This window comes from Sciurus vulgaris, assembly GCF_902686455.1.
Source record: "Sciurus vulgaris genome assembly, chromosome: 11".
Lineage (NCBI taxonomy): Eukaryota > Metazoa > Chordata > Mammalia > Rodentia > Sciuridae > Sciurus > Sciurus vulgaris.
Window position 1 is genome coordinate 37,514,546 of NC_136472.1, and position 16,736 is coordinate 37,531,281.

Consider the following 16,736-nt stretch of genomic DNA (forward strand, 5'->3'; position numbering starts at 1 on the left):
TTCACAGCTTCTATATTAGCCTCCTCCTAGGAGTAGAAATCCCACCGAATAGAAATAAGAAAACTGCATAGTAGTGCTATGTAATCAAAGATCCTGATCTTAAAACTCATGGTCCTTCCTAAATCACCACATTGTGCATCCAGAATGGACTTTAGACTTTAACATCATCCCATAGGTTAATGAAAATCATTAAAGATTGTCAAGAAAATACATAAGATCACCATAACTCATTACCAGCCATTTTTGTCGTATGAAGATGACTCCTGGACTCTGATGGTTGAAACAACCATGAAAGCCAGTCCTGGGCCTCTTGCTTCTTGGTGGCTGTGTCAGGAACAGTGGCACTAGTGCTCATCAAAGCTGTGGTAACCACGATTGAACGGATTGTTGAAAAGTTAATTGTGAGTTCCTAAGAAATAGCATTGTGTATGCTTTCACTTTTTTTTTTCCTACTCAAGAGACTCATCTATACTCAATATGAAACGTGGAAAGAAATGGAAAAGAGAAAGAAATTCCATTTCTTTCAGAGACCCAAACTAGAGTTCATAGAATGTCAGAGATGGGAGGACGTTAAATATCATCTGGCTCATGCTCTTCATCTTAAAGATGAAAAAACAAAAAGTGCTGGACAGATTTGCTGACTTGGGTGAAGTCAGAAGGCTAATTAGCAACAGAGACGACATCATCTCAAAGAGAGAGCATGCGTGCTTTGAATTCTGAAGGTTTATAATGTAAAATGGGGATGGAAGTTTTGTCTCCTCTCCCACGATGCCAAGCTAGGACAAGTGGTAAGAATTTCAGGGAGATGAATGTTCTTCCAAATATTAGATTTAAAGCAATAATCTGAACTATCCAACAATGAACTTCTTTCAGAAGTGTTATGTTCCCCACGATAAGGAAGATCACTTGTCAGGAAAGTTGTGTAAGTAATTACATGATTAGAAATGCTGATGTATGTTTAAGATCCTCTCCAAATCTGAGCATTTATGATTCTACAACCCAGGTTTTTAAAGTCCTAGCCCCTTGATCCTCTATACACTGTATCTTGGCTGACCAATATCATTTTCCAAGAATTTAGGGCATGATATTTCTGCCAGATATAACCCCAGGAATCCAAAACACAAGGAAAGATGACATAGGAAGTAGAAGATTGAAGAAGATATCTTTCCATTTTCTCTATTGTAGACTGCAAATCCCCTAGGAACCTTGCCCAGAGTCTTTTTTTTTTTTTTTTAATATCAACACTATTATTTTGCAAAGCAGAATAGTCCATTTTAGTCCCAATTTTTGAAAATAGTATAATAAGCCAGGAAAGAGACAGAGCGACCCATTAACAAGACCAGAAGCAAAAGTCTTGACTTGAAAGTTTCTGAAGATTGCCATTTCTGCTACCATGATGTACAACAGAAGAATATTGGTTAAGAAGAAACAAAAAGTTGAGAACAAGTTCAAGCAGAGAGGCTGACACCATCATTAAAATCCCAAAAGGCAAGTAAGATTTCTTTTTTCAGATATCAAGAAAGCCCCGAAATGATCCAAAAAGAAACACAAAGGAAACCTTTTTCTTCACAGTATTTTTTCTGTGAAGATGAACACTGTAAACATTCAAAAATACCATTTTCGGTGTTCTTCCCTCTCTCCCCCACCAGACCCCAACATGTCCTCATAGTGTGATGTGGAACCAGAACATGACATTCAGCACTGTAGTCACACATGATAATTTGTAGAAGTCAAGGATATAGTTTACTCAATGTCTCAAAAGCAAATGTGAAGTATCATCTTGACATTTTTATTTCTCCCCTTTGGCACAAAGAATGCCTACTTCCTTCAAAATATGACCGTATTCTCCATCAGCAAAAGTTAACAAATGGAGATAGGCTTCTACTCCCCCATTGTGATAGAATCTTTCCCTCTGAAGCTCTTACATCAAATTACTTTGCAGGAATTTAGAAATAATAGCCAAACATCCAGGAACCTCTAGGCAACCTAGATTCTAATGTAGAGCCACATCACTTTCTACCTTACAGGAAAGGTTTTAAGTATCTAAATAAGTGTTCAGGGCCTGCCCTTTCCAACTGTAAATCATCATTTCCCTCTTTTACTGACTGTGATAATTGGGTTAGCAGAAAATAGAGGTGTGCATCTTCCAACAGACTTTTTTTTTCTAGAAGAGATTTTTCTCAATGAATTGCATAGTCAAAGCCTCTGAAAGAAAAATCATGTTGATTCTACATATGCGTTGCCATAAAAAGAACAAATTAGATATTTGGGGGATCCTGTCAGTGAGACCCTGCTTTCACTGGTGATGCTGAGGGAACCTCAGTGGTTATCATTATCCATGATAATGGATATTCTTTTTCTTATCACCAAAAGACCTGGCATTGAAGTCTACCGATGAGCATAAGACAAAGCGGTTTACCTGTGGCTGCTGATGTTGTGAGATCCTGAGTCTTAGGTTGTGAGTAACCAAACCAGGACCACATCCAATTACTTCTCTCCTGAGTTGGTGCATGGCTGTTTGAGTGCACAGTTGAGGTAACTGGATCAATTATGAAAACATCGTTGAGTGAGATTCTCTCTATCAAAATCTACTCTTCATTCTATATAAAATATTTGTATCTATTGCAGAATGAAGGTTAGAAAAAGAGAGATTGAGGTCTGGTTTTATCTCTCCAGCCTTCTTTCTAACATCTCCCAGAATCTTAGAACAACATCAGAAATGCAAATTTGTATGGGTATCAATTCAGTGCTACACAATCTCCCAATGTGAACCCCCTAAAACCATGATCAGAGAAAAATCAAGCCACAGCTTAATACTGCAATGTCAAGAGATTTGTTTTTTCCTTGACTGGGCCATGCACAGAAAGTCTTTGATGCATCATGACATAAAATTGTTTTCATTCATTCACCTTTGGAGTATCTTTGGAGACCCTTGCCTGTATCTTTTGGGTCTGACTAGCATCGCACAGAGCTTATGACAACAATGGGAATTTCAAAACTCTACCCATACACCTCCAACTCAGACCCAACTCTGTACTTGAGCAAGAACTTCACAAAGGGCGTGTGTTCAAAGTGTTGAAATCAGATAAAACTTTCTCAAGTGTCCACTAATCACTTTCTGTCATTTTGGATTCGATTCAGTATGTGTTCCCAGAGAAGTAGCAAAACTGTCAAAGTTAAGATTTTGAACTCTACTCAAATTAAAAAGGATAAGAGTAGCATTTAGTAACTTAAAAATTTCTCTTTTGACTCTCAACTTGGACTTGAGTCCAGAATGTTTCCCTATAAAGACAGGAAGGCAAAAATCATTAGGACAAATACATAAGCCAGCTGAGATTTTTAAGACACATTTTGAATCATCCCTTCCTGTGAAAATGTGATACAAATTATGGCCTCTTGCTTCAAAAAAGTGACCCCACACTAAACACTCATCATTTTGTGCATTTTAGGTGGTTCCTGAATACCTTATAGAACCTATTGAAAGTCCATGAACTCCCATTATAAACTTTGGGATTATACATACCAAGTGTCTACAATAGGCACCATGGTTGTGCTATAAAGAACACATTAGTTCAGAAGAACAAGCAGAGAGCTAGGAGCCAGTTTCGCTTATCATGTCCCCAGTAGACCTAAGCATCCCTTAGAAAGTCCACAGACACCCTGTTCTCACCCCAGGAACTTCATTAAAACTGCTTAGTTCCCGCAGCTTTCACCCTACGGTACACTAGGAAAAAATAGCAACAAAGGAAATGAACATACAAGAGCAAGATAGAAATAGGCATTATTTCCACATCCTGAAAGGAGTTATATGATAGGGAAAGATGAAAAAAGCCACAGCCTAGCCAGCACTTTCCTATCTGCCCCACCCAAGTAGGTCATGCCAAACAAAAAAAAAAAAAAAAAAAAAAATTACTTGTTTGACACCCAGAAGACAAGGAAATTGAGCCTTCCAAGGCAGGAGTCTGCTTCCTGAATTAGTTTTGGTTTCTTGATTCCAGAGAGTTCCAGATCACCAATAGGAAGGGCTGATGACACACCTCCAGGAGGACTCTTCCAAAAATAACAATTATAATAAATAGCCTGCGGGAAGTCCAGACCTTCTCAGGCGGTTGGTCTTGCTAGCTTTCCCTTTGCCACCCACTAAGGACCCTTAAGAAGGAATGAAGCAGTCAAGCCAAAGACAGGCTGCTTCCGTGTCCTCGGCCAGCCCTCCTCTCTTGACCTCTGCTTCTCTGAATGCATTAGGGAGGGTCCGCAGACACTCCCTCTTGACACATCCCAGTTCTGTCCAACAGTGATAAGGCCTAGGGAATCTCCTTCCTGGATTTAAAAATGTGATTCTACTTAGGAGCTCAGCATTGTTAACTTTTCCAAGTATGTCATATGCTACATTCAAGTTTCCACCCGGGTTTTGTTTGTTTTGTTTTCTTGTTTTTGGTTTGATATCCTTCTTTGCATGAATTAATCTCTTGGAGCTGCCGTTGGCCTTAGTGGATTCCAGAGCACTTCAACAATTCTCCACTTGGCTCTGGACTTACCCATGTGGACAAGTTAGTCTCTCTCTTCCTTAACTATTAAAAGAAACAGCTAAGTGCTCTGTAACGAGGGAAACATAATTATTTTCTCAACCCAAATTCTTAACTATGTTTTTCTGTTCCTTGATTTCTGAACTAGCATGTTTTATCCATCAAGGAAGGTCTAACACTGAGCACCAGTAACTCCAAATACTGGTTAAATGAATGAAAATCTCACTCAACCTTATTCTTTTCAATATTACTTTCAAAAAGTTTTTACCACTGGATCCCAAGCATTAGAATAGACCCAGCACAGAGGTCCTCAAAACATATTTGCTGACTGACTAACTTAGGCAGGAAAGATGCTAATAAAGTGTGATAATCGCCTTTTCTAAAGCACACAGGGGACTCCATCTCATGCCCACAAGATGCATTTGGTCAGGATTTTCTTCTTTGATGGGAAATAAGACTTTAGTTTAGACCTGTTCCACTTCCCGCTAAGACCCCTAATGATAAGCTCCTTCAACATGGTTGTGTTAACCATGTAGGCAGCCAGCCTGGTGCGGTGGTGTGTGCTTGTGATCCCAGCGACTCCAGAGGCTGGAGCAGGAGGATCGAAAGTTCAAGGCTAGCCTTAGCAACTTAGCAAGACCCTATCTCAAAAGAAAAACTAAAAAGGGCTGGGGGTGTAACTCAGTGGTAGAGTGTTCCAGGGTTCAATCCCCAGTGCTCAAAATTTAAAGGCAGGGAGCCCAAGAAGCAGTAGGCAGCTTGTGGCACTAGCTGCTTGGTTTCCAGATGTCTACCTTGGGACTACAAACAAAATGGCGGTGTGAGCTCCAGAGAGCCCAGACCCAGCAGAACATGGGCAGTCTCAATAGATGCACTTTTTGAGATGCTTCAAAGAATCTGCTGGGAATAACCAGAACCCCAAGCCTATTTGCATCAATCTCTCAGCAAGTTTCTAACAGACATTTAAAATGCCACTAGGCAAATAGCCTTAAATTAAATCAGGGCAATGTGGAGCCTTCCCTGGCTTCTGGGTGACAAAGGACAGACAGGACCCCATCTTGAGTATTTTCAAACAAGTAGATTTCTGCCACACTGTCTGGAGGCCAGAAGTTCACCCCTCAGGAGTTGAAGCCAGGAAAAGAGAAATCTGCATCATATTAGGAAATCCACCCAAGACCCAGTTTTGCTACTTAAGTTTGAATGATCCCCACAGAAGGAGCACAGCTGATCAGGAAAGCGACAAAGGAGACTAAAGGAAGTACATGCACTTTCCAGTGGAACTGCAGCCAGTGGCATGAGCCCAGAGCCACCAAATACAGCATTCTCACTGTCTGCTCTTGCAGTCTTAAGTAATGAACTACACACACAACAGGTAAGCCTTAAGGCCCTTCCCCAGCAAACTGGCATATAAACTCTGAAGCTGATATAATTTGATTATAAAACTCCTCCTTGGACCCAAAGCAAAGGAATTGTTTAGTAAATCATGATTGATGCTTATGAATGAATATTACACCATTAATAATTGGACTGCAATAAAATATAAGTTTAGGTAGTAAAAGGAACCTATGGAATGGTATTCGTATTCAGCTTTTCCAATTTTACGGAAACAATCTCATCCACTGTGAATAAGAAGAAAGAAATGAGCAAAAATGAAAATTGTTTCTGTAACAGGTTTGAATCATAACCATATCCCCAGGGAAAGGAGCATCAGGGATGGGGGGCGGGATCTTCTAAAACACTTCCTGTGGCACTTCTGACTCCAAGGTAAGGAAAAGAGAGTTGGAGACAGACAGGGCAGGTTATGGTGGTCGAGGCATACAGAGCAGGACCAGAACAGCAGCCCACCGCCCCACAGTGGTGATGTCACCACTGTCTCCATGTCTAGGACAAATAAAAATCAGAACTCAAGGGCATATTGCTCAGCAGATCCCAGATGTGTTGCCAAGGAATGGCTACTGGAAAGCACAGGGGCTCCTTCTCCTTACTGGCGGTGGGGGTGTTCTCGGAGGCCCAGGCGTCCTCTTGGTCTGGGGACGGGTGAGTAGTGGGAAGGTGGGTGTGGAAGATGGTATAACCTCCCGAAGTGCTCCTTTCACTGGAGGATCCGCTGCTCACATCTTCGTCAATAGGTTGCCTGGGGTTGATGTCTTCCTCGTGCGTCCTGTATTCTCCTTTCTTGCTGTAGCGGGTGCCATCGCGGTTGACATAGCTTAGGAGAGAGAAGGCACTTTGAGAACTTCATGGTGATATTTTTTGAGAAAGACTGAATTGTCAGACCCATAGTGGTTTTGAAACTATCTCTTTTGTATGAAGGACACCTTTTATCTAGTGGTGAGATACAGAGGGGAATGCACCAAGAAAGTCCACTCTTCTCTGCTCCCCCTGACCCCCATCCTGCACACCCTGGAAATGAGGAGGAGAAAGAAGTAGTTCCAGGGAGGCCCCATATTTGAATGCCAGCTTTATGTAGCTCTGGATGAGGCAACCCAGTGAGTTTCGGAGTCCTCATTTGTAAAACAAATACAATGTCACCTTCTGGATGGAATTATCATGAGCCTTATGATATTGTGAGCAAAGTGTTCAGCACAGTATTCAAAATAAGTGAATGCTCTATATTTGATAATTCTCCACGTGGTTCCTGACTCTGCCTTCTGAAGGATGTGGAAAATGTGTTGCTATTAACTCTATCCATTTCCAGAAAAGATTTGAAATAGCACACTAGTAACCTCCACAAGGAAGGCAGGGTTGCAAACCCATGAAGGAACAGATTTTCTTTCTAAGGGGCAAATTTTGCCAGTTTAAGCACACCCCTACTCTTAGCTAGGAAATCAGTGTGTCTAAATATTGACAGAGCCTCTGTCATCCTCTGTGAAATTCGACCTTGATGTTAACAAACACGGATGTACATAAAGATCTAAATCTTTGGTTTAGACACTCAAGTGACTAGAATGGACTAGAGGGGGAAAAGTTCAGATGAATTTATTCATTGTTCCTGCTTAAAATATTTTCTGCCTTCAAGTCTGGACCACTCATTACACACATGTGCATTTAGCAGAAATTATTTTCTGCTGAATTGTATCAGTGGGACTAAAGTTTCCTTTTGTCTACTATCTAGCTTGCTCAAGTAGAACTATGAAAAAAATTCCCAAAACTCAGTCTCCCTGATAATCTCTATAGATGATCTGATAAGGAAAAACAAAGACCATCTAAGTCTATTTTCTGTTGCTGTAACAAAATAACTCGGAACAGTTTAATTTATAAAGAGCAGAAGCTTATTTGGCTCACAGTTCTAAAGGCTAGGAAGTTCATGTTCATGGACATGATATGTGGTTCTCAGCATCTTGTGAGGGGCTTCTTGTTGTATCCCAATATGGCAGAGTGTATCAGGTAATGAGTCAGAAAGTGTGCTAGCTCAGGTTTCTCTTCCTCTTCTTATAAAACTATTAAGACCCAACCTTCATGGGGACCCTACCCTCTTGACTCCCATCTAATCCTAATTATCTCTCAAAGGCCCCACTTCCAAATACCATTAATATATGTGGGGTTCAGTTTCCCACATGGGAACTTTCGAGGGGATATATTCAAGAATACCACTGACCAAACTTGTACAAATCTGGGCTTTGAGAGAGATCTGTGGGAATCAAAGAAATTAGGCATTTATTGAGCATTTGCTATGGGCCAGGCATGCAATAAAGATACTGTATTTGTTAAGTTTTATGACAGTTCTTATTTGTTTTGCATTATACAAAAGAGAAAACCGAGAAAAAGCGAGGCATTGCTCTAACATCAGCCAGGCGGTAGGGAAGTAAAGACGTCAAATGGGTCTGACGATCTAGCACATCTCACACTGTAGTACTGCTGTGTGAGGCCGCCCTTCCTGCAGCAAGGCACAGGCCAAGGATGATCCTCTGCGTAACAGGAGCAGGCTGAATGTGTGTAGTCCAGGAAGAGGCTCATCCCCCACTACTGCTCCCACCAAGCCCAAGCACCATGGCTCTGAGCAAGTAGAGAACAGACCTCCTCGACACTCTGCTGCTGCCCAAAGAAATGAATCCCAGGTGCAGTGTGATCAGGGTTAATAGGCTGAGCTATTCAAAAGTTCTGGTTAAGATTCTTTGCTTTTTAAAGTCCTATAGGCATACTTAGATAATCAAGATGATTGGAAGTGGGCATGATATCAATAATGTCAAGACACGTATCAGGAAGTTTTTACACTTTATAGCTATCTTTCAATACTTGAGTTGTATCAAACATAAAATTTCCACTTCGAGCCCGAAAGCCCCTCTCCCCGACACTTCTTAATGCTTCTTTATAAGAGAGAACATGGCGCAGGCTCACAGCTGTCAGCCACTGGATCTTAAAATTATTAGTTGACATTTCTTACCTTAAAATTTATGTTTAGGGAAAACATTCGGCCTTTGGTTTTTGGGGATTGGCTTATTTCACTTAGTGGAGAATGATAAATAATGGGGGTGGAGGGGTGGAAAGGGAGAGAAGAATGGGGGAGCTTTAGATTATGTAGAAGGAAATGAGAGGGAGTGGAGTATGAAAAATGGTGGAATGAGACAGAAATCATTACCCTATATACATGTACGATTACACGAATGCTCTATATCTACATCGTGAACAACCATAGAAACGAAATGATGTACCCCATTTGTGTACAATGAATCAAAATGCAGTCTGTAAAAAATTAAAGGAGTAACAAAAAAAAAGAAAAGAAAAAAAAAGAGTACATTACAAAAAAAAATTACATTTAGGGTTACCTCTATTTCTGACAAGTGATGTTGTTGGTTTCCCATTTGCAGTTTCTTTTTAATTAAATAAACAAGTACAAATGAATTTAAAATATTTATTTATCTTTGAATAAATAAATACAAATGTATTTTAAGTAGAAGAGAATGGGTCAAATAATAAAAAATGTCGTGTAAAACTGAGAGTGCCGTGCAGTACATAGAGATAGGCCACCTAAAATGCGAAAAGTGGTTTTTCAAATAACTGAAGATTGAGGAAGACTGCTTCAAGATAAACCAAAAGGGGAAGGAAACACTGAATCAGAGCCACCCTCCCCAGCCCCGGGGAAATGACTAATATTCTACTCAAATGTAAACTCCAGAGAACACACCGGATGCCTTCCCCAGAAGGAGAAAACTCAAGATGAGAGGAGAGACTTACTTATGGTAACTATGCCATCAAAGGAATTGGGCAGGTCTGTGACTGACGTACAATCTTCATCAAGTGGAGCTAGGAAGAAGGAAAAAAAAAAAAAAAGCATGAAAATCCTTAAAAAAAAAATTGCAAGCAAAATCTACTCCACTTTTATAAGTTAGTTAGGATGGGGTTTTATTAGAACTCAACCCAAGTGATTAGCATGAACAGCGTGACAATCTGCAAATTAAAATAGTCAATAAGGAATTGCCTGATCAGAATATTTACAACTCAATTAATCTCTAGTTTTTTGTATTAATTATTATTAATGTTACTAATCACTTTATTAATTAAGCACCTTATTATGTCATTAATTTATTTGGTCTTCCTAAGTACCTATTTGGTATAGATTGCTCCTCAGCTGAGGTTGGCCACCTTGAGGCACCCAGAATATCTCCTGTGAATATTGTCTTGGCATATCTTCTTTTTCTTTTGTTCTCCATTTATCTTCTCTATTCCCAACCCTTCTTCAAGATTTCTGGGCTGTCTGATCACCCACAGATGTTGCTGGGAAACCCTCTGAACAGCACTGTCTAAAACCTTTGGAAAATAGGCACTGAAGTTCCACCCTGCATGCCATCTCTGGAGTCCTAAAAGCAGGCTGCAGAGCAGCCTAAGCTGCCATCCCATTCATGCATGCCAGACCTTGTAGTGGGCCCTAAAAATTCAGAGAGCTTCAAACTGGTTTTGCTGTTAAAGAAAGGTTGGATCTGCTTGTGCTTTTTTAGTGTGTGTTGGTGTGTACGTGTACATTTGCTTAAATGTAATATGGCAGTATATTTGTTAGGTTCGTTTCTTCTAGAGTTGCTTCTTAGCAAACAAGAAGGAAGAAGGGATGGATGGATGCATGCATGCATTCAAGCATGGAAGGATGGAGGCCGGCAGAGCCCTGTCACAGGAGAGCTGCTCTCACAGGCATTCTAAATATCCTGCCAGAAGTTGTTGGATACTCATTCTTAGACAAAAACACAGTTAGACAAAACAGGGGTTGGTTGCTTCCCAGTACCTCGGACATCTTTTTCCCACAAATAAAGGACATATCTTTCCTGACACTATCTTTGGCCTCATAGTGAAATAACTGGCAGACTCTTCAAAGGGAAAGGTCACCTCCTTAGAGGGGTCATTCCTTACCAACTAATCTAAACCAACCCTTCGTTACTTCCACATATCCCAATGTGTCATCTTGCTTTAATTTATTCTTCTTGTTCACCACCATCTGAAATTATCTGGCTCATTTTACCTGATGGCAGTTCCTGGTAGATCTTACCACCTTCTGCTACTACTGCCCATAGGAATTATAAGCTCCACACGATGACTAGTAACTTTGTGTGTTGTGTTGTGTGTGGTGTGTGGTGTGTGTGTGTGCATGTGTGTGTATGCATGTGGGAGGGGTTGCTAGGGATGGAACCCAGGGCTTCACACATGCTAGGCAAACACTTTACCACTGAGCCACACTCCCAGCCTGAGGAGTAATCTTTTCTGTCTTGGCCAGAATATTTATGCATGATGGGAACAGAAAGGCACTTAATAAATTTTTGTCCAATTAACGAAGGCGGCAAAAATCCCCAATATATTTCCCAAAGGTCCATACTCCCAGGAAGCATACCAAAGATTGTAAGTCCCCCAAATGGTTTGCAAATATGAGCAGGTCAAGAAGCATGTAAATAAACTCTGAATGGTATGCCATGAGCAATGGTTAAAGAAAATTATAGGTTCGGGGGTTCACTGATAATTTGTAAGTACACACTTTATGCCAAGTCACAGAAAAACAATGGAGAAGAAAGATGAATACATTGCTGTCCCTTTCCTGAGCAATTCACAAGGTTTTGGGGAAGATAATAACTATTTCTTTAGCTCTTTATAATATTAAAAAATTCTCCAAAATTATCTTATTTGAAAATAAAAATATACAGCCAACTCGGGAGATCTGTGGGGTATCCAGCCTATTTGTCTCAAGGATGTTGTCAGAGACTGGCCCAGTCTTTGAGATGCTTTTGATATTTGTATGCTGCACATGCCCAGAAATGGGTTTTGGATTATGGCTTTTGTATGCCAGGGATGCAGCATCCTCCCCACAACTCAAACACAATGGCAGATAAGAGGAGCACACTGGGAATCTCCAGGAGATGCGTTGAGATGGGATGGGGCCCGTCAAACACACTAACCATTTTGTGAATGATGACAGCATATGCCCACATGGACCCCCTTCACGCTCCATTTCACCGAACTTTCATAAGAACATCACTCTAGCAAGTATACTAGGATGGATGCTGACCTAAATGTCCAAATTAACATATTCATGCTCCCATGTCAGATCATGAGACCTCATTAGACAGCTTTTCATTCTGCTTAATGAGCTCTGCTTGGCTAAGAGAGTTAGTTGCTGAGGTGTCCCTGAGCCCACAGACTTTTTGGACACTAAGGTGGGCTTCCTGGTGGGCTGCACTCTTGGAAACTTGGGCTCCATTGCATGAAAAAGGCCAAGAGAAACATGAGCGAAATACAGCCTCTGGTTCTTTCTGACCCCCACTCACTCAAGCCGTACGTACTGAGCACAGGCAATCAATCAATATTCTTTTTAAACTTAAAACTCAGAAGCTTATCAACAGTGAGTCCGTTGGGCTGGGGATGTAGCTCAGTGGTTGAGTGTTGTCTGGCATGAGTCAAGCCCTAGGTTCAATCCCCAGTACAGCAAAAAACAAAGCCACATTGACTTCATTAGAAAAATAGAGAAAAGGAAAACCATTATTCTAACTTTGCTCCTTTAATAAAGCCATTTGGGTATGAAATCCATCCCCAGTATTGTTTTTCAAATTAACACCCCCTCTCTAAGGAGGGAAAAGTTAATGCTATTGAACCTACTTTTGGGAATGAACCCAACATCATGGGCAAAATCAAAGAAAAAAAAAAAAAAAAGCCTCATCTAACCCGGAGGGCTTAGATTTCAGACCATAAATCAGCATGAGCTTCTGCCTTTTTGAATGAAAGTTCTCAAAACCTTAACCCAAAGTGACACCAACTTGTAAAACAGGCAAGAAAAAATGAACATGACTACATCCTTTACTGAATGCATTGCCTGCTCACAACGCAGCAGGAGAAGCAACAAGCCAGCCCCAGCACTGGACCAGTCCCCTTATCTCACCTTTCATGCCAAGATGGAGCAAGCAGCCACCACATTGCTGGGCATGTAGTTCCTGTTTATTCCCACGTGGTTGCGTTCATTAGAATATCATTAGAATGGACATCTGGGTGTGGACCAGGTCCTGTCTAGCCTCCGCTGGACTGTTCCCCTTTGGATCAAACTCCATTTGGGTCCTCTGCCCATATAACAGGGAGGAGTCAATGTTCTACTGCTTTCTCCTCCTTGCTTTGAGTGTTTCTCCACAGGATGAGTGACCTTTATCCATTTGGCAGAATTCACTGACTTCACATACACTGTTTTAACTATCCAGTCCCTTATTTTTCTTTCCTCCTAAATTCTAGATTTTCTCTGAATTCCCATGCTGATAATGCTTATGCAACAATGGTTGGGAGGCACAGTCTGAAGCCAGTCACTGATGCCACCCCACAATGACAGCAGTGTCCCTTCTTCAGCTTAAAATTCCATGCAGGTTTTATATTCTACTACTGTAGATGATATCTATATTTTTTTCACCTAGTTAACGTTTTAAGTCACTTTACAGCTAATTTAGCATCCCCTTCCCACCGTTAAGGAAAAGGGACACTCCAGGAAGATGTGCCATGTTTACCCCAAAGCTTCACCTTGCCCTTTAATGCAGCTTCAAACCTTCAGGGGGAACAGATGGCTCAGTTTGAGAAGCCAGACCTTTGATTGTTGGCATGGATATATTTGACATTTATGGTTTTGATCCTTCTCAAAAAGACCCTAAAGACTCATAGTACCTAGAATTGTTTGATTTTGCTGGGACTTGAATTAGTCTTGTAAGCATGAATCTCTAGGCTAGGGGTTGGAAGAGTTTCACAGATGGGGAGGAAGTCTGGCCCCCAGTTCAGCATCTACATCTTCATTTAGCTTTCTCATTCTCTGGTTGTATAGTTGTGTCAACTGTTGGGTAAGGAACATTCAAGAAGGTAGAGGGTCTATCTCACACCCTCTTTGCTTCCTCTTCAGCTCCACATATAATAAGTATTCTCAGCTAAACCATTTGGCTTGCTCCTCAAATCTATTCTTAGATTCATGTATCTCTCCCCTATTCAAAACCTGCAATGACTTCCCATATACTGAATGAATCACTGCACATGACCTGGCCCCTGTTGACCCCTTTGTATTTCCTGGCAGTCACCCTTCTGATCACTGGACTTTAGCCACCTTGGCCTCCTTGATGTCCTTGGAATAGGACAGGATGCTCCTACATTCCTGGCTTTGCACTGGCTGCTCCTTCTGCCAATGGTTTCACACTTTGATCAGGGCTCCTAAATGAACCTCCTCAGTAAAAAGAAAGGAAAAGAAAAGAAAAGCATTCCTAGCACTTTTTTTTCTTTTTTCTGGTACTAGGAATTGAACTCAGGGGCACTCAACCACTGAGCCACATCCCCAGTTCTGTTTTGTATTTTATTTAGAGACAGGGTCTCCCTGAGTTGCTTAGTGCCTTGCTAAGTTCCTGAGACTGGCTTTGAACTTGCAATTCCCCCTGCCTCAGCCTCCTGAGCCACTGGGCCCCCTGCCCAGTTCCTAGTACTTTTTAACCTTTTATTTTCTTTTATTTTGCTTTCTTTTTTAGCACTTATATCATTCTCTGAGTTTATGTTAAGTGTTTAATATTTATGCATTCATTATTTGCAGCTGCTATAGGGATACGCAGTGAGCACCCCTTATATGAATGGAAGCGACATAAATCCCCATGTATGGTGACACAGGACTGCTGCCGTCCAACCACGCTGCTGACAGCCACAGTGCACTTAGAACCAACCTGAAGCATTGAAGCAAAACGTGTCGTAGTGGGAGGTGTTGGAGGTGAGGATGTACACTCCTGTGTTGTTTGCTGCACAGATGGGGTTGGGGTGGATCCGGGGAATCACCACGTGCCCTTCTATGAACCCGTACCTGCCAAGGAAAAGCAAGAGGTTACTGACCTGCACAGCTGCCATGGGAATTCCATAATATCCCATCAAATGATATTTAATGCATTTTAAGACTTCATTCAATTCACTCTTAGGGATGTTAGAGATTTCAACAACTGAGTTATGTGAAATCCCATAATAACAGCACAGGAGAATAAAAGAGATCAACAAGGCTAACAGAGACAAAGTGATCTTATTTACAGATCCATGAACAGCCTTTACTTTTTCTTTCTTTCCTTTTTTGGTACTGGGGATTAAACCCAGGGGTACTTAACCACTGAGCCAAATCCCCAGCCCTTTTTATACTTTATTTAGAAGACAGGGTCTCACGAAATTGCTTAGGGCCTCGCTTTTGCTGAGGCTGAATCTGAACTCGTGATCCTCCTGCCTCAGCCTCCTAAGCCGCTGGGATTACAGGCATGCACCACCATGCCCAGCTATTTTTCTTTTCAAATAAAGAAAATTCATAAAAGAAAAAAAAAAAAAACCAGCAGTTTCAAACAAAACTTGTGATCAACAGTGTCAAGTTGGTTGGAACAAGCAGAAGGAAACTGAGTCACAGAAAAGCTGTGATGTGGGATTCACTCTGGTATTCAATTACCTTTATATTTTCCAGAAAGACCTATAGCCCACTCCTATGATACAGGAAGGGTTGGTTCTTCATTTCAGTGCAGATTTCATACCTGCCTTATTTTCTATCCACTGCTTCTCTTTCCTAGTTTGACCTTATCCTGAGAGTCCCTCACTCCACACTCCATTATTCTGAACATGAACACTTGTTCCTATGCCAAGTCACACAGCATGTTCTGTCTCATGAGGATCCCATGCATAATTCCATTGCCAGCGGAAATAAACTGACCATCATTAAAATGAGAGAAAGAGCAATTAAGTGAGTAGGTGGCAATGGTTCACATAGCTTAAGAACATTCCAGGTGCAGCAAATGGGTGGTGGTGGGAGGGGTGTTTAGCTCTTCTCTCCCTACCAAGGTGTTTCTGGAAGCATGTTATGCAGGGCTGAGGCCCTTTCAGAATAGCACACAGTGCCCAGCTTCTTCTAGCAGCATCTTAGTGGCTACATACTCATGACACAATTTTTTTTTTTCTAAATAGAAAATGACTCAAAAATTGCTGAGAATATCCCATTTGCAAGGGAGGAGACAAGGGCAGCACGAGGGCAAAGAGGGAGAAGCTAAATCCAGCAGGTTTTTGAAAATGCAGTGCTGGCTAAAAAGGACTGCACAGATCCTTTAATCTTTCCTGCCAGGGGCAACAGCACAGAGTGCGTGGCCCTGCAAGATTCATGGAAATGTGTGTGAGTTGGAAGTTTCTAAGCACACAGAGCTCATTATGTCTATGTTGCAATGATCACTTGCATGACTAATTCCTCTTCTGAACCAACAGACTGATTTTCCCAAAGTCTCCTTAGCTGGGGAGGGGGAGCGTCACAATTAAACTTTAATAATTTTTCATGTATCTGAGTGTTGCTACTGATCAGGGTGGGGCAGGCAAAGAAGGGTAGCTGCTGAGGTTTTTGCCCGTGAGACTGTCTGCTATCTGTCCTGTGGCAGGTGTTTGATTAAAAGCTATCTGAATGAAATTATGGAAAGGAGTTTTGCAACATTTAATACCAGTTAGGGTTGAAATGATCTATTTCTTTGGCATGGTTTTACATTGTTTTTTTTTTTTTTTCTTTTCGCTAAATAATACTCCTCAGTGAACCTATTCCCTACCCTACCCCACCCCACCCCACCCTATCACATCACATTGACAAGTAGGTACAAAATACACACTCGCTTTATAAGTTATTACTGGTATTTTACCTCATCATGTTGTCTGTGATTTTTGGGGTGGGGGGATGGGTTCCGGGAATTGAACTTAGGGGTGCTTAACTACTGAGTCCCATCCCATCCCTTTTTTGTA

General features: G+C 41.3%; 1 protein-coding gene across 3 annotated transcripts in view; it reads right to left on the reverse strand.

Moving 5' to 3' along the window:
- Positions 1–16,736, reverse strand: part of CD44 (CD44 molecule (IN blood group)) — an 83,745-nt gene that overhangs the window by 32,313 nt on the left and 34,696 nt on the right. For 2 of the 3 annotated variants that reach the window (XM_079102056.1, XM_079102058.1), the window contains exons 3-5: positions 14,666–14,799; positions 9,698–9,770; positions 6,512–6,735 (exon numbers count right to left, since the gene is read on the reverse strand). In XM_079102056.1, coding sequence (XP_078958182.1) covers positions 6,512–6,735; positions 9,698–9,770; positions 14,666–14,799 — 431 coding nt within the window. Of the gene's footprint in view, positions 1–234; positions 361–2,419; positions 2,540–6,511; positions 6,736–9,697; positions 9,771–14,665; positions 14,800–16,736 lie in introns of all 3 variants that reach the window. The other variant, XM_079102057.1, reaches the window with a different exon arrangement.